The sequence below is a fragment of the Lynx rufus genome, unplaced genomic scaffold (assembly GCF_022079265.1).
Source record: "Lynx rufus isolate CCGP_SWC_20201006 ecotype Redwood Valley unplaced genomic scaffold, mLynRuf1.p SCAF_2, whole genome shotgun sequence".
NCBI lineage: Eukaryota > Metazoa > Chordata > Mammalia > Carnivora > Felidae > Lynx > Lynx rufus.
This window is the reverse complement of record NW_025814834.1, coordinates 209,023,953-209,046,030: the sequence shown is the minus strand read 5'-3', so window position 1 is coordinate 209,046,030 and position 22,078 is coordinate 209,023,953. Positions and strand designations below refer to the sequence as shown.

Genomic DNA, 22,078 nt, shown 5'->3' with positions numbered 1-22,078 from the left:
CCAGAGGCCACCCTGACAGGTGCTCCCTGTGATTAATGTCCCCACCCCCGAGGCCTGAGACCAGCCCCTCCTTCCCAAGCCAAGCTGGTGGCCGTGTGGGCAGCACAGGGACCGAGCCTTCCAGAATCCCCTCCTGGTCCCTCCCTCTTCCTCAGAACCACCCTCCGGATGAGCCAGTTGACTTCTGGCTGAGTTTTTATTCCAGTCTGTGTTTTCCCATCCGTGTGATGGCATTAATAGCCCTGCCGCCATGATCAGGACAAGGTGTCAGCCAGGTGCCCAGAGCCCTCTGGGGTAAAATAGGGAGACCTCTGGGCTCTGCGAGGAGGACACCCCCCAGCCCTGATACCACAGCCCCTAATGGTGGAGGTGGGGCACAGGAGAATAACTTTGGCTCTGACAGGAGCACCGGAAGGTGTGAACTTGACAGTCGTGAGATTGTGGAGGGGGCGGACAGGCTTCGGCAACCTGAAGGCTCTGTGCGGTGGCAGAGGAGGGGCCGCGAGTAGTGGGGGGTAGAGCAGGGGGCTGGGGGACTGCTGTCAGGGTTGGGGACCGTGGTTGGAGACGCAGGTGGAGTTTGAATCGGCCAGGGTTGAACGGGAGAGTTGTCGATAATAACCCTCCAGTTGGGGGCAGTGGCTACTAGCTGTGTGATCTTTAGCAAGTGACTCGACCTCTCTGTTCCTATAACCCGTGGATGACAGTGGTGGCTAGTTCACAGGGTTGTCATGAGCAGCAAACGAGTTTGCTTGGAACGCTGCCTGGCACGGAGCCAGCGCTGAAGGGTGATGAATGTCGTGGATGAACGTGTGAAGGTGTCGCAGGCACAGGGTCGTGGAGCTGGGTCGTGACGGGAGCCAAGGACCCGCGCTGGCGTTGGGGTGCGTGCCATGTGGGATGAGGCAGGGACTCCATTCCGGCTCCTTTCCCCACCTTGCCCAACCCCCTTCCCCGAATAACCCCCGGCATCGCCTTCCCAGCCCTCAGCGCCAGTGAGAGAGCTGCTGTATCTCTTCCCGAATCTCTCGGGGGCCCCGGGGACTAGAGAGAGACAACATCTCTCCGCAGCCGTCCCCAGCCTCTTGTTTGTTTGGTACGCGGGAGCCGTGGGCACATTTTTGCTAATTTTGTGACTGCCTTTATCAAATGGGGATTCACAGGCGCTTTATCCTCGATAAGTGGATTAGTCGGTGAACTAAATAAGACGGTGTGGGACGCGGGGGCTGCTCTGGAGAAGATATTTGTTTCGCGAAGAATGGAGTCTGCGTTCCCTGCCCTGTGCAGGCAAGGCAGGCCGGGCAGCGAAGTAGCTGGAGGGCCCTCCACACTCCTCCTGGGGCAGCGGAGCCCCGACTCGTGGGAACTCTGCACCGTGCAGACAGGAAGTGGGAGGGAAGCTGGGTCCCCGGAAGACAGGGCCCCTGGGTCCCTCTGGGGAGAGGGGAATGAACAGAGCCTTGGATTCAATCCAGCCACTTCAGGACACCTGGGCCCATCTGAAGACTATCGCCTGCCTGGACGGCAGCTGCCTTCTCCCTGCCTCCTCCTTCCCTACACCTTCCCCTTCCTTTCTCCTCTCTCCTTCTAGCCTTCCGCTCCCTTTTCCTCTCTTCCTCCCTCAAACACCCCCAGAGGCCTTTTGCCTAAGTCCTGTGAATCCAGACGTGGGCAGGACATGGTCCTCGCTCTTGCAGACAAAAAACAAAAGCAAACCCATGGGCCCCCGAACATGTGGCAAGAAGGGACTCTGGTTGCACACTGGGCCCCTCAAACTTTTCGCCACAAACACACACGCACATTTTGTATTCTTGGGCACGGTGCAGCCGTATTTGTCGCTCACGGTAACACAATCGAGGAGCATCGTGTCAGGTTGGCTCCCTGGGAAGTTGTGCCACGTTCGGCCGGCGACTCTGCACCAGCACGTGATGTTGCACGGCACTGTGGGTGTTGGGACCCATCGGGGGGGGGTTAAGATGACCGGGCTGCCCGGGGCCTGGGCGACTGAGAGGATGCTGGCCCGGCCACCTGGATCAGGGGGTGGCCGTGCGGACGGAGGTCAAGGCCAGGAGGCAGCCGGGAGGGTGCCCAGGATGGAGGGCAGGGCCGAGATGTGGGTTTCTGTAAGACCCGCAGGTGGAATATTACGCTCAGGGAGGGAGGAGACAGAGGCGGGCGGATGCTCGTTCCAGCTGTTGCCCCACAGTTGGATGAGAGCGGGGTGGAGGGGGGGTACCCAAGTGTTTTCGTCTTCCCTCCCATGTTTACTATGAGCGGCCGGAAGCTCGAGGTCCCTGTCCTGTGCAGCAAGAAGAATCTGGTTGAGGGCGAGGGGGGAGCAGAGACTCTCAGAAGGAAAGAAAAGGATGGAGCGAAGCATTTGGGTCCCCAGCTGGTCCTTAGCAGCGTCCGTCCTCCCCAAGCTGCCTCCAGCTGAGTGTGATTTTGCTATTTATTTACATGTAATTATTGCTATGAGGTGCAGATATTAACGCTGTCAAGACCAATTTGCTCTGACATTTTTCACTCGCTCGGTGCCCCCGCCGCTCTCGATGGAGCCCAGGGCTCTCCCTGCTCGGGCCGCTGAGCGCTCGGTGGCCCGGCCGGGAACCACCCAGCCGGCAAGGAGTAGCGTCAGCGAGCTCACCCGGCTCCTGTGCAAACTCATTAAGCTTTGAAATTGAATTTGGTCCAGGAGAGGGCTGGCTGGGCCCTGCTCCACCGGGCCTAGGCTGGCTCCGGGCCTCCCTGCCCCGCCTCCCTCGGAGAAAACCGGGCAGGGGCCGGGGCAGGGGCCGGCAGAGGGCAGCTGGTGAAGACGGTGGACGGGCACTGTCGGAGAGGCGGGTGTGCACACGCCCCAAGGCGGCCAGGGCGCAAAGGTTGGGCATCGCCGTTGTCCACCCTCTCGCTTCTGCTACCTGATTATCCTACGGGAAAACCAGGCCGCTCTGACTTCGCAGGACATCGCTGTCCTTTGCAGGACAGCTGTCCCCACCTAACAAAGAGTCTTTCCTCTCTGGAGTCAGTCAAGCGTCTTACCCGGGATGGCAGGGCATGGCATCCTGGGGGCAGGAAAGGTGCTGAGCTGGCCCTGCAGTGGGTCCCTTAGGTAAATGCTGGAGGGAGAATCGTCTCTGGGATTAGACCTTCTGAGTTCAGATCCCAGCCCCCCACTTACTGTGTAGACTGGGGCGAATCACTTAGCTTCCCCGAGCCTCAGTTTCCCGACCTGTAACGTGGAACAGCCAATACCCATATTTCCTCGAATCTAAGACGGTTTGATGCTGGCCCACCCTTGACCTTACCGGAAGAGGTCAACAAAAGCACCAGCCACGGCTCTGTCACCATTGCTGCCCGCCTTTGATGCTCTCTGGCCGCAGCCGCAGCCGCAGCCAGGCGTCATGGATGACGCTAAAATGCGTTCCGATCTCGGGAAGACTAAAGCACCCGCCCTTCGGACCACCGTTCTAAGGCGTGAAGGGCGGTGCTGCCCGCCCACAGTAGGTCCTTGGCATGCACAGTAGGTGCTTAATAACGACACCTTTGATCACTTTTCCTTTTGAGACTCTCCATAACCGAGGGCCATTTTCTAGGAAAGGAAACCGAGGCCCATTCATTCATTCACGGATTCTGTCTGCTTGAGGGACTCTGCTTCTTAGAGAGGGGAAGCGGGCCTGAGCTATCATGGCTGCGAGCCCTTAACGCATTGTGATATGAGCCAGCTTGTCTGCCCAGGTACTAACGAGGCCTCCCTGCCCCCACTCACTCCCTGTCACTGCCATTCTGCGTCCTCATCTCCGGCAATTACCGAGGGGGAGCACCCCCCCCACGCCAGGGAGGCTGCGAGCCTAGGCCTCCCCACCCTCCTGTTCTCCCAACCTGGGCCCAGAGTCCAGGAGGCCCCCCTCCGCCCCCCTCTCAGCCCTCCCGCCCCTTCCCTCCCCTCAGCTCAGCCAATTAGGCCCCTGACACCTGGAGCCACTGACAAACTGTTTCTGTCACTTGCTCTCTGTCTTTCATTAGGGCCGCGGAGGAGGGGGAGCGGGAGGGGAGGGGGAGGAGATGGGATCTTTTATGCTTAGTAAGGCCAGATACATTAATTACAAAACGGCCATTTGCCGCGTGAAAGTGTGCTAATTAAATTTATGCAATCATTATCTTTAAATAGTCATATCTTTCCCGGCGATCGGCCCCTTCCTTCTCCAACCCGGCCGCCGCTCAGAGCGCTCGCTCTAATCCCCCTCCGCCATTATCGCGCCATCAGAGATGGTCCCTGAATCCCACCGCACCCCGCTAGCCCCAGCCCCTGCTGGGGGCCGGGAGTCCTGGGCCTTGTCTTGGCACGGACACCATCGAACCCGGGAACCACCCAGGGAGGGGACGCCAAGGCCAGCCCCCCTCCGGTGCTTCCAGATATTTCTAGATGTTTCCGGGTTTTGGAGCCTGGCATCTCACGGAGCAAACATTGGAAATGGGTGTGTGCGTTTGTGAGAGAGAGAGAATATCTTTGACTTCTTAGACAACCAGTGGGGAGTCATTCTGTCCAGCTCCCCCACTCCCCCGGGCCGTCTTTAGCTAGGCCTCCAAGGACCCCTGGGGTGGGGAGGGGGCTCTGTTGAGTTGAGGGGCTGGTGGGAGTATGCCACAAGACCCCTCTGTTTATTCTTTTCATTCACCCTCCCCTATGCCAGGCCCTGTGCTGGGGATAACAGATAAATTCATTCATTCATTCATTCATTCATTCATTCATTCATTCAACTAATATTTGTTGGACACCTACTATGTGCCAGGCACTGGGAATAGGACAGCAAGCCTGCCCCCAGCAGCTCCTGGCCAAATCCAGGGTCAGGGTCAGGCTGTGCCCAGGGCAGAAGGCAGGGCCACAGAAAGGCTGAAAGCGTCCTCTGGGTGAGGCCCGAGCCCAAGGCCTCATTCCGGCTTAGCCTTCCCGAGTCTTCTTCCCCATCTAGGCTGAAGCCGTTCTCTGCAGAAATTATCCTGCCTGCCTTCCTCCCCAACCAGACAGAGCCTGCCCCCCTGAGTCTTTTGAGGTCTGCTGTGTTGGACGTGGAAGGGAGAAAAAATCCGAAGGAGTCTGGGGATGGCAAATCCCCCTCCGGTCAGAGAGAGCAGTCAGTGACCAGATGGCCCCCCGGCCCCAGGGTGTGCCCTTGGGGAGGTCAGCTAGAGGGGCAGACGGGACACGTACCCACACATAAGCCACACTGGCATGTGCATGCAGACTCACGAACGTGCACACACATGCAGTATTCCCACGTGTGGTCCTCCCACCTGCACCCACACATTACGCACTCACGCACACATCAACCTGAGAATGACCCAGGGCCGTATATGGTACACGAAGACCACAGTCAGGGGCAGGACAAGCGCACCGGACTAGGAGTCGGGGGTAGAGGATTGCCACTCATTCGCCAGGTGACTCTGGGTGCGCCCCTAAGCCTGTGCCTCATCTGGAAAGTGGGGTGACTGCTCCGTAGAAGAGGTGTGAGGCTTGAAGGGAAATGCTGCGGAAACTGTCAGGGGCTGTGCTGGGCAAGAGAATGGCAGTAGCCGGGCTTAGAAAAGGATCTGAGAGGGGCTGGGGTGGGGGGGGGGAGCGGAGGCGGGAGGGGACCTTGCCGGCCAGGCTGAGCACCGGCTCTCCTGGTTGAGATGTGGATGGCGGAGGGAGGGTGAGGCCCGTGAGCAGAGAGATGGATGGCGAAGGAGGTGGGGGGGGGGGCAGGGACAGGGAGACGTGCAGGAAATCTTGTTTGGAACCTCAAAGTCAGCACCCGAAGCCCATTACCGCTGTCCACAGGGGGCAGGGAGAGGGGAGGGGGCCCCGATCCTCTTAGCAAGACGCGAGCAGGAGAGAGGGGGAGCGGGGGGTGCTCGGCTGCCTGGGTGGGTGATTTCTCGCTTGCAGTAATCCCAGTGTGCAGCTGGGGGACAGGCAGTGGGACGGGCGGGGGGTGGGGGGGGTGTTGGCGTGAAGTGTGTCTGCGTATCCGTCGGGAGCCGGCGACCGTGGGGTTGTGAGACTGCGGTGTCCGTGACTGTGTAAGCGTGTCTGCCTGCGTGTGCATCCGCGAAGCGTGTGACGCCGCGCGGCCTGGCCGTGTGCGTATGTGCACTTTCCCGTGCGTATCATTCTGTGCGTGTTCGCGTTGGCCTGTCTGCATCACGCCGCGTGCAGTCAGCACGCGCGTCAACGTGTTTTGCGTGCGTGCCCACGTGTCCATCCGCGTGGGTGCGGATTGGCGCCCGTTATTACGCGTGGGTCGCAACAACGGCAGTGACTTGGGCGCCGCGGTTTGCCGACTTGGCTGCATGTTAGAATCACCGGGGGAGCGGGCTCTAAACCCTCCTGATGCCCAGAGCCTCAGACCGACTCCTGGGAGCCTGCGGGGGTGTGAGATCCTGGGACCAGCATTTCACGAGACTCCCCCGCTGATTCCAGCGGGCGACCAAGGCGGAGACACAGAGCTGAGCAGACAGACCCCAGTGGAGCAGCCTTGACCCCCAGGAGCTCCATCTGGACCCAGTGAGGGACTCCAGGCCCCAGACCCTTAGGGACCAGGGCAAGTCATGAGCGGGGCTGCTCCGGGTTGTCCCTCAGTCCCCAGAGACAGATGTCACAAAGTTCAAGCATTGCGTTCCATACCCTTGCCTTCTCTCCTGACAGTGGGCAATCGGCAGCCCTCCCCCCAAACGTGCCCCCCTCACCTCTTCTGGAAGTCGGGGGAATGAATTAGTGAGACGGGGGACCAGGGCTGTCGTCGGAGATAAAAAGGTTCAGTGGGCCCCACCAGCCGGTCCTTTTGGAGCCAAACCCGAGGCTGAGGGCAGGCGGGAGCGGCCGTAAGCCCAGGGATGGGCGGTGCCACTCTCCTGGAGTGGAAGTCGCTGCCCCCTTTGGGCCTCAGTTTCCCCACCTGTGAACACGTGGCAGTCTCCTGGGTTTGTATGTATTTACGTGCCCTTCCGTGTAAGCGGGCGTGGGGGCACGTGTCCCGGAAGCTGTTGGGTGATCCAGACAGAGGCTTTGGGGGCCGCCTCGCCTCCCTGGACTCAGGTGGGATGTCCTCGTGAAGGTGTGCCTTGGCCCGCTGACTCACACCCGGCTCCCTTGTCAGGGTGCAGGCCCCAGCTTCTGTGGGGCGGGGGCGGGGGGAGCAGAGATTCCCCACTCAGAAAGCGCCCACTGCGTGCCAGGCCCCATGGGGAGGAGGGGGTGAAAAAGACACAGGGAGGAGCTCCCTGAGTCCGCCCTCAAGGGTGGCGTTCAAGCTCATTCCCTTCTGATCCAGGTGGAAGGGGAGGGGCAGCTAGCGCGCGCGCGGAGAACAGACGTGTGCCTGGCACTGTCTTAAGCATTCAGCGTGCACGGACCCGTTTAATTCTTAAAGGGACCCTATCGGTAGCTACAGTTGTTGCCGGTCCCATTATACAGATGAGAAAACTGAGACATAGAAGGCTAAAGAAACTGCCCAGGGTTCACAGCTCACCCCGGGCTGAGCATGAATGTTAGTGCAGATATTCTGGTCCCTGGTGCTGCAGGGAAGCTCCTGGGAGCCCTGATGGCTGAGTGGGGTGTGTGTGTGTGTGTGTGTGTGTGTGTGTGTGTGTAATGGCTGTCCCTCCGGGGGCTCGGGGTCCCCTCTGTCAGTGCCAGGGTGGGGCTCCCTGACCCGCCCACGGGCCCAGGTGGTCCTTGGCCTCCTTCCAGCCCCGATCCCATCTCCGGGTCCCACTGCCTTGACCTCTCCAGGCTTGATCCCCGCCCCCCCCTCTCCCGTGTGTCCCTCCGCGGCCCCCTCCGCCCACCCCGCACCCTGCCACGGAGCCCGAGTGATGGCGATCCCGTTCTAATTGCAGCCTCGCTCCCGAAGCGCGCTCGGTTATCACAGAGGGTGCAGATCCCACCGCTCTGCCTCCTCGGTCCCAGGCCCTGGGGCCAGCTCAGGAGCGGAGGGAATTAATTACATTTTTCCCATCCCCTTCTTTTAAAGGACCGGAGCGCGCCACCGCATCCCGGGGGGTGGGGGGGGGTGGGGGGTGGCGAGCGGAGGATGTGGAAGGAGGGCTGGCGCGGGGCTCCCGCAGCCCCCACCCCCAAACCGGCGAGCCAGCCTCTCCCCAGCGGGCGGAAGGGGGCTGAGGCTGCCCCTTATTGATTTAGTCTGGTGGAGGCTGGGACTGATTTAGAGCTGAGGGAGAGGAAGGGGCTGGGGGCGGGCGGGGGCCACGGCGGGTGGGGGCAGAGGAAGGGATGGCTGTCACTCAGCCTGACGGACAGCCCGGAGCTTTGCCTTCAGATAAAACCTTACAGATGTGGAGGTCGGTATTGATTTTGAGTTAGTAACGGTAACGTACCAAGAAGTAATACATTAGCGAAAGCAAGGTCACCGGGAAAAAAGTAAAACCCACCGGGGGAGAGGCCTTAGCATTCTTGAGGGGGGTGGATTACCGCATCAGACTGGGACTTCCTCAAGTTCAAAAGTTTGCAGGCCCCAGACCTCTCAGCTGGGCCCCTAACCCTGGGCAAACGCTTCCTGCTTCTGCGGGCCCTGCTTCTGCTCCCAGGGGTCCCCGGGCCAACTGGGGGGCATGGAGGGCCACTTGGGTCCACAGGACCCGCTCGTCAGGGTCGCCAAGGGCCTCTCCTCCCCCACGGTCTCCAGCACAGCCTGTTGGGAAGGAACACAGCTAGAGGGCAGGGAGACCTGGGTTCAAATCACAGCGCTGCCACTTACTGGCTGTGTGATCTCTGTGATTTCGCCTCTCTGTGCCTCAGTTTCCCCATCCGCAAAATAGGGGAGATAATAGCTTGGAAACTGCCATGCCTAGAGTCAGGGGGTTAGATGAAATGGAGAGAGGCCGCCAGGGACTCTGGGAGAGAGTAAGCACATCCCTATTCACACCTATCCCAGATGTGGATTTGATTTGATGTTCCAGGGCAAATCCCATTGAACAAATCCCATTACAGGAAAATCTCCCTGGGCCTGAGCTGATTCTGAGCTGTCTGTTAATGGCCCAGGGTCCAAGGCCTCCCAAGCCACTGGGCACCACGCAAGCCCTTTCTGACAGAGGCCCCAGGAGGCCTTGCAACTCTCGGGATTTCACTCAGCATTGACCTCCTTGCCCTTTCTTAAACCTGCTGGGTGTGTTCCCACCTCAGGGCCTTTGCACTTGCTGACTGGTCTGCCCGGAAGGCTCTTCTGCTATACCCTCCCATGGCTGGCCCTTTTAGGTCTTGCTGGATATCACCTCTTTGGGGAGGTCTTGCCTGCCTATTCCACATCCCCCCTTTATTTTTCCTCTATAGCACTTCTCGGTATCAGGAATTTATATAATTTGTTGTCTGTCTCCTTCGTTAGACTGGTGGCCCCAGGAGGGCATTGAGTCGCTGATGCTCGGGGCCCAGCTCAGTGTCTGGCTCACTAAGGTGAGCACTTAGGTGCTCACTAAGTATTTGTTAAGTGATATCCATGAATTCAACAGGGTTTTTCTAGTATGTAGGGTTTTTCTAGTATGTAGGGTTTTTCTAGGCACAATGTAGGTGCTGGGCCTGCAAAGGTAGATGAGCCATGGTTCTATCCTGTCCTCAAAGAGCTCACAGCCCAGCCCTCTTTGCGGCCTGGCACATGGTAGCACTCTATGATGTTTGCTGAGTGAATAAATGAATGAATGGCGGATGTCTTTGGGAGACACCGGATTATTTGGTGTATCGGGGATATGACGTGTCAGGCAGGAAGAGGGGGAGAAGCTGGGACAGGCAGGCAGCGGTCTGATCACAAGAAGACTTTGTCCTGTTTATCTGGGAGGTAATGGGGAGCCACTGATAATTCTTGAGTGCTGTGGTCAGACTCGTGGTAATTCTTTGCCGGTCTCTGTCTTGCAGGATGAGTACTGTCTGTGTGCGTGGCTCCCAGCCCATCCCAAAACATGCCTGTCCTCTTCCTAACCCCTCCCCCTTTCCCTCCCCTCCCCCATTCCTCCCCTTGCCCAGCCCTCCCTTCCCCCCATCCATTGTCTCTTGTGAGCTTGGCATCTTGGTGGTGTGCGGGAGGGGAGGATTAAACCGGGGTCTCACCAGAGCTGACAAACCCTCCCGAGAGTCTCCCTGCCCCCTACAATTATCCTCCTGAAGGAAGGGAAACGAGGCCTGTGTGTTTTCCCTGAGCCCCTGAGTCTATTCTCGGAGTCCAGGCCTCCTTGGAAGGGATAGCGAGGCTAATGTTTATATGGGGGCAATGGGATGGGTGGCGATTTTCCTAATTTTCTTAGATGGAAAGTAAGGTCTCGAGTGGGAACCTGACAGGCAGCCTGGAAGAGAATCGGGTCTCCTAATTCCCTGGCGAGTGCCAGATGCCCTGCGATCCACAAACTCCTCGACCCGGGAGAACCTGTCTCCACAGTCAGAAAGCAACAAACACAGTCCAATGGTGTCAGCCGTCCTCACACCCCCCCCCTTCACGGGGTCCCTCTTGCCATCACCCCTGTACCCTATGTGGACCCTCCCCTGAAAGAGGGTGAGTTTGGGAGATTCCACAGGCATCCGCCTAGACTCCCCTCTTCTCCCGCTCCCGTCCCCGTGTGTTCGCCAGGTCGATGGGGCTGATGAATCATTAAGTCCCATCTGAGCCCTGCCGGCTACGGAGAAGGCCAAGACCAGCCCCCGAGGCCCAGTGCCCTTGACTCGGGCTCACGGGGTGGGCAGCGAAAAGACTGAGGAGAGTGAGCCCAGGGTGAGGGGATTGTGTTGGGAGCATGGAGGGAAGGGTCACGGAGAGGCTGTGCTCATGCCCCAGCCCCTGGGACCCCAGCCCCACTCGCCCCCGCCAGAGGCTGCCAGCCCCTGGGGTGAAGACCTACCTCTGAAGAGGTCAGACGCCCACACTCATCCTTGATGGTCAGTCCTGACCCTGTCGGGCGGGTGGGTTCTGGCCTCTGGACTCCGAGCTGCTCTCCAAAGAGTTGCTGTGAGGTCTGAAGAAGGCTTTTGAAGACCTCGGTTACTTCGTCTGGGGAGGGGGCCTCATAGCTCGCCTCACACATCTCTGCAGGGCTCTGGATTGGGAGGGTCACCTGAGTTCATGCCAGGAGGAAGGAAAAGAAGGAGAAAGGGAAGACGAGGCTTAGGGGAGCCGGGGTCCTGATTCTGGAGTGCTGGGCGGGTGCAAAGCCCTCTGCACACAGACCCCACCTTATCCCCCCTGCCACCCTCCACCAGCAAGGCTCCCCTCCTGGCCCGGCGGCCTCATTCCTATAAGGGGTGTCACCACCAGGGGCCTGGGCCCTGCAGGTCAGCTCACAAGGACCTGCCTTGCCATTGCCTCCCTGGACTGAGCGGGACACCTGTGCCCCCGTGCCCCCACCCAGCTGTCTGCACTGCCTTTCCCCACTCTCTCTCCTGGAGAGCCGGACAGCCACTGTCACCTCCCCCAGAAGCTTTCCTGGACTACCACACTGGCTGAGTCCCCTCCCCTGGGCTCCCAGAGCCCCCTGAGAGCTGCCTCTATCATGCCCCTCACCACATCATGGCAGAGATGCTGTGCTCTCAGCTGCCTCCCCCCACCAGCCCCAGACACCCTCCTGCCGAGGCCAGGGACCATGGCTCTTCCTCCTCTGAAATCCTGGGGCCACAGTCACCATCCATGCATGTTTGTTGAATGAGTAAGGGGACACACCAGGGAGCCAGCACCAAGTTCTTTAAGCTGAGTTTACAGAGATGAGCCTCACCCCTGCCTGTCTGGGTTGCCAGCACCGATGGTGACTTCCCGTTTGCTGTATGGGCCAAGCAGGGAAGGGGTGATGGTCACAGACAGCTGAGAGCTACCAGAGTCAAAGAAGGTTGCCTGCGACACTATCTGGAAGCATTGGCCGTGGGTGTTGGTGTTGTAGGATCTCCAAGGGTCTCCAAGTCAAGAGCATAGCAGGCCTGCCATGGGGAAGCCGGACAGACCCAGAGTCCTTCTCTAACCTTTGTGTCAGAAGATGGGGGCATCCCCATCTGATGGGACGCGCAGTTTCCCATCCGAGGGAAGCCCCCGTCGGATGGGAGAGACATAGCTAGTTAGTTCATTCATTTGTTCGTTCGTTCATTCGTTCATTCGTTCATTCATTCGTTCATCAGACAGGCACAAGGTGTCCCTTAGAGCCAGGCCGTGGGGATATCCATCCCAGAGGCAAACGAAGCCCTGCCCAGCTGCCTGGAGCTCTCAGCCAGGGGAGATCCCGTAGGTCAGAACCTGACCAGGAGAAACCACCGACCGTCTTACCCACCAGGGCAAGCAGACCGAGTAAACTGAAGATCTCGGTGCCTTGCGGGGGATCTTAAGGGAGCAAAGGCCTGTCTGGGGCCCGCCTGGCATCGTCCCCACCCCCGCCCCCGCCACGCCTGCTGCTCGGGCCGCACTGATGGTCTCTCCCCTGCAGGTGATGAGCATTCTGAGCAACCCCAGCGCCGTGCCACCGCAGCCGCAGGCCGACTTCTCCATCTCCCCGCTGCACGGCGGTCTGGACTCGGCCACGTCCATCTCGGCCAGCTGCAGCCAGCGGGCCGACTCTATCAAGCCGGGAGACAGCCTGCCCACCTCCCAGTCCTACTGCCCGCCCACCTACAGCACCACCGGCTACAGCGTGGACCCCGTGGCTGGCTACCAGTACGGCCAGTACGGCCAGAGTGAGTGCCCGGCGCCCTAGACCTCCTCTTCCCCCTCCCTGCCCCGCTCGGAGGACGTTCTGTTTATTTGCAGAGAGCTGCAAGGTGGAGTTGGGGTGGGGGCGCCCATTCCACAGGCGAGGAAATTGAGGTCCGGACGGGATGGACCGTTGTCCTCAGGTGATGCTGAGCCAGGCCCCTGCACTCACGCGACTTTCGTGGCCTTCGAGCAGTGTCGCCCCGTAGAAACGTTAATATGAGCCACACGTGGCGTTTCAAATTTCCCAGCAGCCGCAGATTAAAACGTCAGAAGAAACGAGCGCAGGTCTTCTTCCTGGCATATTTTGTTTGACCCAGCATATCTGAAGTGATGATCATTTTGCCACATAAGCCGTACAAAGTTATGAATGGGATGTTTCACGTTCTTTTTCTTCACGCTGCGTCTTTGAAATCCAGCCCATGTGAATTCAGACACCAAGTTTTCATTGGAAAACTGGTCTGTCTTTAAATTTCATAAAATCACACCGGAGAAGCAGATTGTTCCAAGTACGCTATAAAGTTTCCCAACCACGAAGCTAAATTACATTGCAGTTTTAGCGTTTACATTAGATCAAATTAAATTACGATGTAAAATTCGGTCCCTCAGTTGCCTGTGGCCACATTTCAGGGGCTCGATGGCCACATGAGGCTGGTGTGATGCTACAGACCCTGCCCCTTTCTGCCCCCTGGGTAGGGGGGACAGCTGTATTTTGATCTCTCTCCTGTACCCCCCACCCCATCCTCAGCCCTGACTGCCCCCCACTCGGAGCTGGTCTCACATGCCTGCCCCAGCCACCGTCCCCCCCCCCCCCCCGCCGGCATCTTGCCCGGAGGCGGTGGGCACCAGACCCTCGGACCGAAGGCTGCAGAAGGCAGGCCTGGTCGCCGCCCCCAGCTGCCAGATGGGACAGTGGCAGGGCAAGTGGAGAGGCACAGAGAGCCGAGGTCACCGGGCTCCCCTCCTGCCCCCCTCCCGGCCAAGGCCTCACCTGCTGGTGTCAAACTAATCAGAAGGGCGTGTGGTGAGAGGCTGAGGTCCCAGCCCGAGGGCACCCCCGCCCGGCCTCACTGACCTCTGCTTCCTCCCCACACGGCCTTGGCCTCCACAGCTAAATGAGGGCCAGCTGTGCCCGTCTCCACCTCCTGGCTGTGTTCATGGCCCCTGCCCCATGTACATGTGTGTTCGATATGTGTATGTGCATGTATGTATGCGTGTGAGCGTGAAAACACGCCTCATAGATACGTGTGATGTGTGTGTGTGTGTATCGTGTATTTCAGCATACGTGTGTGTGTGCACGCATCTTTTTGTGTGTAGATGTGCGTTTGTGTGTGTGAATGTGTGAGTGTATGTATACGTGACTATTCGCATATCTGAATTTATTTTTAATTTTTTTTAACGTTTATTTATTTTTGAGACAGAGAGAGACAGAGCATGAATGGGGGAGGGTCAGAGAGAGGGAGACACAGAATCTGAAACAGGCTCCAGGCTCTGAGCGGTCAGCACAGAGCCCGACGCGGGGCTCGAACCCACGAACTGTGAGATCATGACCTAAGTTGAAGTGGGATGCTCAACCCACTGAGCCACTCAGGCGCCCCGATGGTTCAACTTTTAATGTTTATTTTTTGAGATAGAGAGAGAGAGAAAGAGAGCAAGTTGGGGCAGGGCAGATAGAGAAGGACACACAGAATGTGAAGCAGGCTCCAGGCTCTGAGCTGTCAGCACAGAGCCCGATGCGGAGCTTGAACTCACGGACCACGAGACCATGACCTGAGCCGAAGCCGGCCGCTTAACCGACTGAGCCATCCAGGCGCCCCAAATTAATGGATTTTTTAAAATGTTTATTTATTTATTTTGAGAGAGAGAGAGAGAGAGAGAGAGAGTGCGAGCAGAGGAGGGACAGAGAGAGAGACCCAGAATCCGAAGCAGGTTCCAGGCTCTGAGCTGTCAGCACAGAGCCTGACGTGGGGCTCAAACCCACGGACTGTGAGATCATGACCTGAGCTGAAGTCGGATGCTTAACCAACTGAGCCACCCAGGCGCCCCAATGTTTATTTATTTTTGAGAGAGAGGCAGAGACAGAGCGCAAGCAGGGGAGGGGGAGAGAGAGAGCGAGACACAGAATCTGAAGCAGGCTCCAGGCTCTGAGCTGTCGGCATAGGGCCTGACGCGGGGCTCGAACTCACGGACCACGAGATCGTGACCTGAGCCGAAGTCGGATGCTTAACTGACCGAGCCACCAGGCGCCCCTCGCATATCTGACTTTCAGTGAGCATATTGTGTCCACACGGTGTGCATGTGAGTTTGTGTGTGAGTGCACAGGTGCACACATTTGGTCATGTGGGTATGTGTGTCCGGAAGACGCACACATGGGTTTCAGTGCACATTCAGGTGCGTCCGTGTGACCGAGCGTCCACGTGTCTGTCTGTGTATTTGCACATGTGATGCTGTGTCACTTCATGGCATGTGTACCAAACAGGTACGCACGTGAATAGACGTGTGCGAGAGTGTGCAGGGGTGTGTGGTTATCCGTGCGTGCAACGCGTGTGCATCCAGACGTGCACGGAGGCTTGAGTGTGTCCGTGGGTGTGTATATATTTGGAGCACGGACACGTACACTGTGTGTGCAGTGTGTAAACACGGGTGTGTGCACGCAGGTGTGGCTGTGTGTCCCTGTGCATCCGGGCCGGTACGCGTGTGGCCTGCGTGTGCAGCTGCGCCCGTGTGGGTTTGCGTGCACGAGGAGGAAGTGCGAGAGGGGGTGGAACCCGTGCGCAGGGACGGCAGAGAGCGGGGCGCACACACATGCGTGCGAGTGTTTCCAGAGGGGCCTGAGGCGAGCCCCGGCCCCGGCCCCGCGTTCCCAGGCAGAGCGGACACACATGCTCTTGATAAAGAGTTTAGAGCCGCTCCGCGGAGGCAGCAGCCCCGGCCTGGGGCAGGCGTTAGTCACCCCCGGAGCCCCGTGCCCTGCTGCAGGGGGCCTGCCCAAGTCGGAAATAAAATTAACCCCAGAGTCAGCATGGGGGCCACCGGGGAGGGGGGATCAAAAGGGAAAGGGCCCAGGAGGCGAGAAGGGAAGAGGCCGGCCAGGGCGATTTCCCCTCCCCTCCACCCTCCCCACTCGCCCCATCTAGCTCCAGCCCCTGCCCCCCTCCCCTCCCAACCCCGGATCCTCCCGAGCCGTATTTTCCAGCCCTACCCAGAGGGAATCCCAGGGCAGACCCCACCCCACCCCACCAAGATTCCAGGTCTGGGCTGGGAGGGGCCTGGGGGAGTGGTGGCCCCAACATCACTAAGTCTGCCACCAAGTCACCCTGCCTCAGTTTTGCCATCCGGGAAATGGGAGTCGAGGGATTAGACCCCCAACGTTTTTCCATTGTGCTGTCTTCCTCACCTTTGACATTCTGGGGCAGCCAGGGACAGGGACCCGTCGTGTTCCCACTGACCGCCTGCCCCGTGTTTACGGGTGACTGAATACGCCTATGGCGGGGCTCCCAGTCCACGTGCAAGAGTGTGCACGTCCCAAACAGCCCCTGTGTATGCCCAGGTCCACCTGTCACCTGCTCACATCTGTCCCACGCAGGAGTTTAGCCCACCAGGCACTGGGCAGATCGCGTATTCATTTCCTGCCGTGTTCAAAACCCTACCCAGAGTAGGTGTTATGTGTCCTCAGGCTATAGACGCGAGAGCCAAGGACTGTCCCAAGGTCACACAGTAGGTGAATGGCGAACTCCAGGTCCCCTGAACTTCCAACCCGGTTCTCTTTTGGCCAAACCGCCAACTTGTGTTATCAGTAGTGACACAGCCCTCGACCCACCTTTGTGTCGATTCACGTTCATGACTTTATATGTACCTGGCTTCGAGGTATAATTATGCAAAATAGACGCGTGTAAAGGAAGGATAGATAACCCTTTCGTGAGCATCTACTATGGGGCCTGGCACTCACGGCTACTTTGTATGGCGTGCAGACAGGCGAGGAAATGGATCCCAGAGAGGGTATTTGCCTGAGATCCGGCATCGATGCGAACACCGCCACACCTACGGCCCTGACCTCAGAGAGCCTCCCTTGCAGGTGTAGGTGTGCGTGGAGGGTGCACGTGGCTAAACTCTTCAGCCAGAGAGTCCACTCCTCTCCCTGGGCCTCTTGTCTTCCCAGGGACACCTCCACACTTTTTCTCGTTCCCAGCCATTATCTGTCCATCTGTCTGTCTCTCCTGTCCCTGGAGGGGGTGGGGGCAGGGGGCAGGGAGGGGGCACACGGCAGATTAATATGGCCCTGGTGTTCCCAGAGGCCAGGGCCGTACTAATGATGGGGCTGATAGAACGCAGAAGTGTGAAAAGAATTTTAATAGATCTGACAAGTCTAATAAGAATTTGTGTCTAGAAGGGTCCTCCTCTGGGGCCGCGGGCTGACGAGGCGCTGACGGCTGAGATTTGTTTACTGGTTGGCATCTCCTGCCAACTCCCGATTAATCTAATTTGAGACGTTCAGAGCCCAGGCGCGGGCACAAGGCAGAGGAGAGGGGACGCGGAGAGACAGAGGGACAGGGAGGGCCGCTGACAGAGGCTGTAATGAGAAATGTCACAGCCCTGCCCTCGCCGGCCCCTGGCTCGACCCCAGGGAGAGGCGGGCTCCGCGCACGGAGGGTGCCCTTGAAGTTGGCTGGTCATTAGTAAAGTTGGGCTTCTTGGGGTCAAATCGCCCACCTTGGCAGGGCCTGGGGAAAGTCCTGTGGGCTGAACCCTGGCTGGCAGCCAGGAGAGGCGAAAAAGGAGGACACAGAGTGACCAGAGGCACAAGCAGGACAAATTCGGGTTCCTCCGTCTCACATGCAGCGCCTGACCGTGAGTCAGCAATCTTTCTGTGCCTCAGTCTCCACCTTTGTAAAATGGGAACAGCTGTGCCTAAACCATGGGGTTGGTGAGAAATTAAAGGACACCGTGTCCGCCTCGCCCCGTGGTAAGCGTTCCGTATGTGAGGGATGGAGCATTGTTGTTCTGACTGTTCTCCAGAGCCAGGCCTTCCCACCCCACCCCCCGGGGACAGCCGCACCGGCTGGCACAGACTGTGACGTCAGGTGGAATAAGGGGGAACAGGCAGAGGCGTTCGGTGAGTCAGGAGAGGTCGCCTGACTCGGCCGCGTGCCCTGGGAAGCCACCCACACTTCCTGGAGTCGAAACGGGGGCCCACGCAGGATTTGGGGTGTCGAGTGCTCCGTGCCCTCTAAAGCGCACACACCCAGGACGCTGCGGGCGAAGCGCGTGGGGGTGGTTCGGAGCTGGCAACAGACCGCCTGGGTCCACAGCCGGAGGGCCACGTGACCTTCCCAGTTACACAGTCTCTTAGGGCAGGGCCTTGGCTCCACCACCTGTAAAATGGGACAGCGGAACTAGCAGCCTGGCAGTGGTGAGCATTAAGCGAGATCGCGCATGCGTGAGGGGCATAGAGCACGGTGGGCGGAGAATGAGCTCGGTCGTGGGTAGCTCCTCCCTCTCTTCCTGTAGCTCCTCCCCCTCTTCCTGCTGTGGCTCTACAGACTAGCTTCCTCAAGGTCAGGCCCTGGGGCCCAGATAAGACTTGCTCCAAGGAGCAGAGACGAGATGCCTCAGTTGCAGGCTGCCCCTGAGGCCAGAGATCCAGAGATTGAAGTTTCTTCCACCTGCTCCTCGCCCCCACCGTGGAGTGAGGGGTAAGACAGGCCACCACCCCTTCTGTGTTACCAGCTGGGAGCCTGGAGGCTGAGTGACGTCAGGGACAGCACCCAGGGCCTCAGTTCAGGCCCTAGAGCCTGGAAGCTAAGGAACACAGAGCCCAGACACTCCAGAAACCCCAGGACATTTGCATATCCTTTAGGAATCGGTACAGTCCCTGAGCCTTCTGTGCCCAGCATCTCAAAGCACATCATCTCATTTGATCTTCATAACAGCCCTTGAAGAGGCTGGGATCTGCTCTCCCCATTTTACAGACCGGAAGACAGTCCTGGAGAGGCAACATGATTTGCCCAAAGCCACATACACCGGAGATAGTTGGGACTCCAGATTGTCCCATTCACTGTTCCTTTCCTTCTTGCCTCTATCAAAGGTCACACCTGCTCCCTAAATCCCAGTCCTGTGAGAGCCCTAGGCCTCTGAGCTCACCATGTACCAGGCACAGTGCTAACCACTTTATATGCATTTTCTCACTTTCTCCCCACAATTCTTCCACCTAGGCGCTGTCGTTATCCCCATGTTTACAGACAAGGAAACTGAGGCTTGTATAGGTGAGATGGTTGGTATGCCCCAGATCACACACTAAAAGTTGGCAGGTGCAGGATTTGAACCCCTAAAGAATATGGTCTCAATTATTGATACTTCCCAACTCACCACCCTGGGCCTTGTCTCTGGCTGTGCCCACACCTGGCTCTACCCACCTGCCGTAGGCAGGGACCCTCGACTTTGGGGAGGCATGTGGAGTGCTATAGGGCCCCTCAGCGGGCAGGTGACAAGGAGAGTATCGGGTCAGGCCTCGTGAGTCCAGGGCAGTAGTCGTTATATTTCCTCTCGCCTTGGCCTCGGCCACGGATTCCAGGTTGGGAGGTAGCATCTCTGTGCCTCAAGAGGCCTCGGTCCCATGCCAGTCACATCATTTGGTCAGAGCTGATCTCTGCTGTAGCCTCAGGCGGACACAGCAGAGTCGAGACAGAACGCGTGCACACACAGACCTAGCAGTCACGCCTGCGCGCACACGTACACCGACATGCGTACCTGGCTTAGGTGCAACTCACCTGGACACGGTTACCTGGGCATGCGTGGGCATTCCCTCTGCTCTACTCACACAGGTACATACAGCTCATGCACATCTGTCCACATGTACATGCGTGAGCATTGTTCATGGGTGAACATTCATGTTAGTGCCTGTTACTATGCAGAGATTGTTGTTTCCGCTGTTCACACACACACACAAGCACACCCCCTCTGACTCTCATCCCTCTGGATGGCTAGAACTTCAAGGCTAAAGGTCTCAGCTCCCAGCATATCAAGGTCCTGGCTCCTTGTTCTGCATGGATCTCTTGGCTCAACTTTGAGTAAGGGATGTAAGGGATGTTGCTGTGTCTCACCCATGAGCTGGGCTCAGGCTCCAGAGAAAAAAGAAGGATCTTTTCCTCATTACTACCCAGGCTCCGTGGGATTCACCGGACATCCCCCATAGCGGGCATATGTACAGGTGTATTGGAAAGGGAACTAATTCTTCTCTCGACGATGTGGAATCTTTCGTACTTTCCTACAGAACCTATGAGAGAGCTGGGCAAATAAAAGTGTTAGGTAAATACTTGCTTAATGGTTAGAGAGGAGGTAAGAGAATGAGCTTCATGAAGAGATGGATGGATGGATGGATGGATGGATGGATGGATAGAAGGATGGATGGATAGATGGATGGATGGATGGATGGATGGATGGATGGAAGAACAGGTGGATAGATGGACAGAAGGATGGATGGATGGATGGATGGATGGATGGATAGATGGAAGGATGGATGGATGGATGGATGGATGGTTGGATGAACAGGTGTATAGATGGACAGAAGGGTGGACAGATGGATGGATGGTTGGATGGATGGATGGATGATGGATGGATGGAAGAACAGGTGGATAGATGGACAGAAGTGTGGATGGATGGATGGATGGATGGATGATGGATACGGGGCAGATGGAACAATAGGCAAAAGGACCTTAATTTCTAGGAGCTTCTCTTTTTTTTTCCAGCTGCTGTTGATTACCTGGCCAAAAACGTGAGCCTCTCCACACAGCGTCGCATGAAGCTTGGGGAACATTCTGCTGTGCTGGGACTCCTGCCTGTGGAAACTGGCCAGGCCTACTAGGGACCCTGGGGCGACTTGCCCCAGACCAAGTCCCAGCCCAATCCTTACTGATCCCTGAGCCTCCCAGCCTCAGCCCTTTCATTACCCTGGGGTCTCAGGAGGCCAGGAAAGGAGCCCATTCCCTTCTCGTAGCCAGCCCTCTGGAGATGTGCAGCCAGTCTACCGTTCACCTATGTTTAGGAACCCAGAGCAACCCCCTTGGAGTCTGCCCCTCCACTCTCTCTCCAGGAGGGTTTCTGTCAGCCTGCAGCCATTCCCCCAGTCAAATCCTGTCGTGGCCTCTGTGCTATCTCAGGCACAGAGGTGGAAGCTCACCCCGAATAGAGCAACCTGGGCACCCAAAGGAGGATGGTATCTGGGATGAGGTACTGGAGCCCTTTGGACCCGACTCCAGTGAGTGCCCCGGCCAGAGGTGGGGGTGGAGCTCACAGGGTCCCTCTCAGCTGGAAGTGCTGGGAGCCAGCCCTCTCCTCCCAGGTGGATCTCTGGCCCAGGGCTCGAACCACAGCCCATTCCTCCTCTGGATGCTGGGACGCCAGCAGAGAGGGGACCCTAGTCCTGGGGTCTTCCCAGGGGAATCACCCAGGAATTCTGAGGACTCCAGGACCTCTGCTGGGTGTAGGGGGTGGGAATCTAGCCCAGGTGGGGGCGCCAGAAGGACCAGGCAGAGGCTTACCCGGGGAGAGGGGCTCATCAGCAGTGGGCGGCCAGCAGCCAAAGACCCAACCCAGGCACCCCGAGGCAGCAGGCTCCTAGACTGAAGTCCGGGTTCCAGCCTGGCTCACCCCGTGCGGGGCCTAGGGAGCCCACGGGCTCTTCAGTTTCCCATTCTCTGGATCAGGCGGGAGGGGGAAGGGAGCAAGTCGTGTATCGAGAGGCAGAGGGCAGAGGGCAGGCTCAGAAAGGCGTTGCTTAGCTGGGGTTCCTGTGCTTGTGGAGAGCAGCCCTTTGTTGCCAGAGGCTTTAATGCTGTGCCTTCAAGCCCACGACCCCTGGAGCTGCAATTTCTCACAAAGCTTCCCTTGGAGACCTGAGCCTGTCCCCTCCATGCCTGGCCCTCTGGTAAGGGCACCTTCATCTGCCCCTTAAGCTGCTGGGGAGCAGAGGGCTTCCCTTGGAGCTCTGGAGGAGGGTTATGGGACCAGCAGGGACTGCTTGTCCACAGGCAAAACCACAGACTCCCCTTGACATTTGGTGGCGGGGGGCGGGGGGGGCAGTGGAGGGGGCATGTCATTGTCCCACTGACAGTGGCACCTTTCAGTGTTGATCCACTCTAGGTCGAGAGGGCCCTGTCTACTCATCCAGCACAGCTAGGTGGGGGCAGATGTGGCCAGTGTTCAGGCCACCTCTCCTAGACAGGTGGGGGATGCCCAAGGTTCCAGAGACTAGGGGAAAGGCGCCTTCCTTGGCCACGCCGGTGGCTTCTTCATATCCCTTCTCTTTAAAAGTTGAAATCTTTGGGGAATGGTTCGAGCGTTTCACTTTGCCTCCCTTGGAACTTTTTACT

General features: G+C 58.3%; 1 protein-coding gene across 2 annotated transcripts in view; it reads left to right on the top strand.

Moving 5' to 3' along the window:
* Positions 1–20,571, top strand: part of PAX7 (paired box 7) — a 95,761-nt gene extending 75,190 nt beyond the window's left edge. For both annotated transcript variants that reach the window (XM_047085215.1, XM_047085213.1), the window contains exons 8-9: positions 12,448–12,694; positions 20,456–20,571. In XM_047085215.1, the coding sequence (XP_046941171.1) occupies positions 12,448–12,694; positions 20,456–20,571 (363 nt within the window). The remainder of the gene's footprint in view (positions 1–12,447; positions 12,695–20,455) is intronic.
* Positions 20,572–22,078: the final 1,507 nt, after the last annotated feature.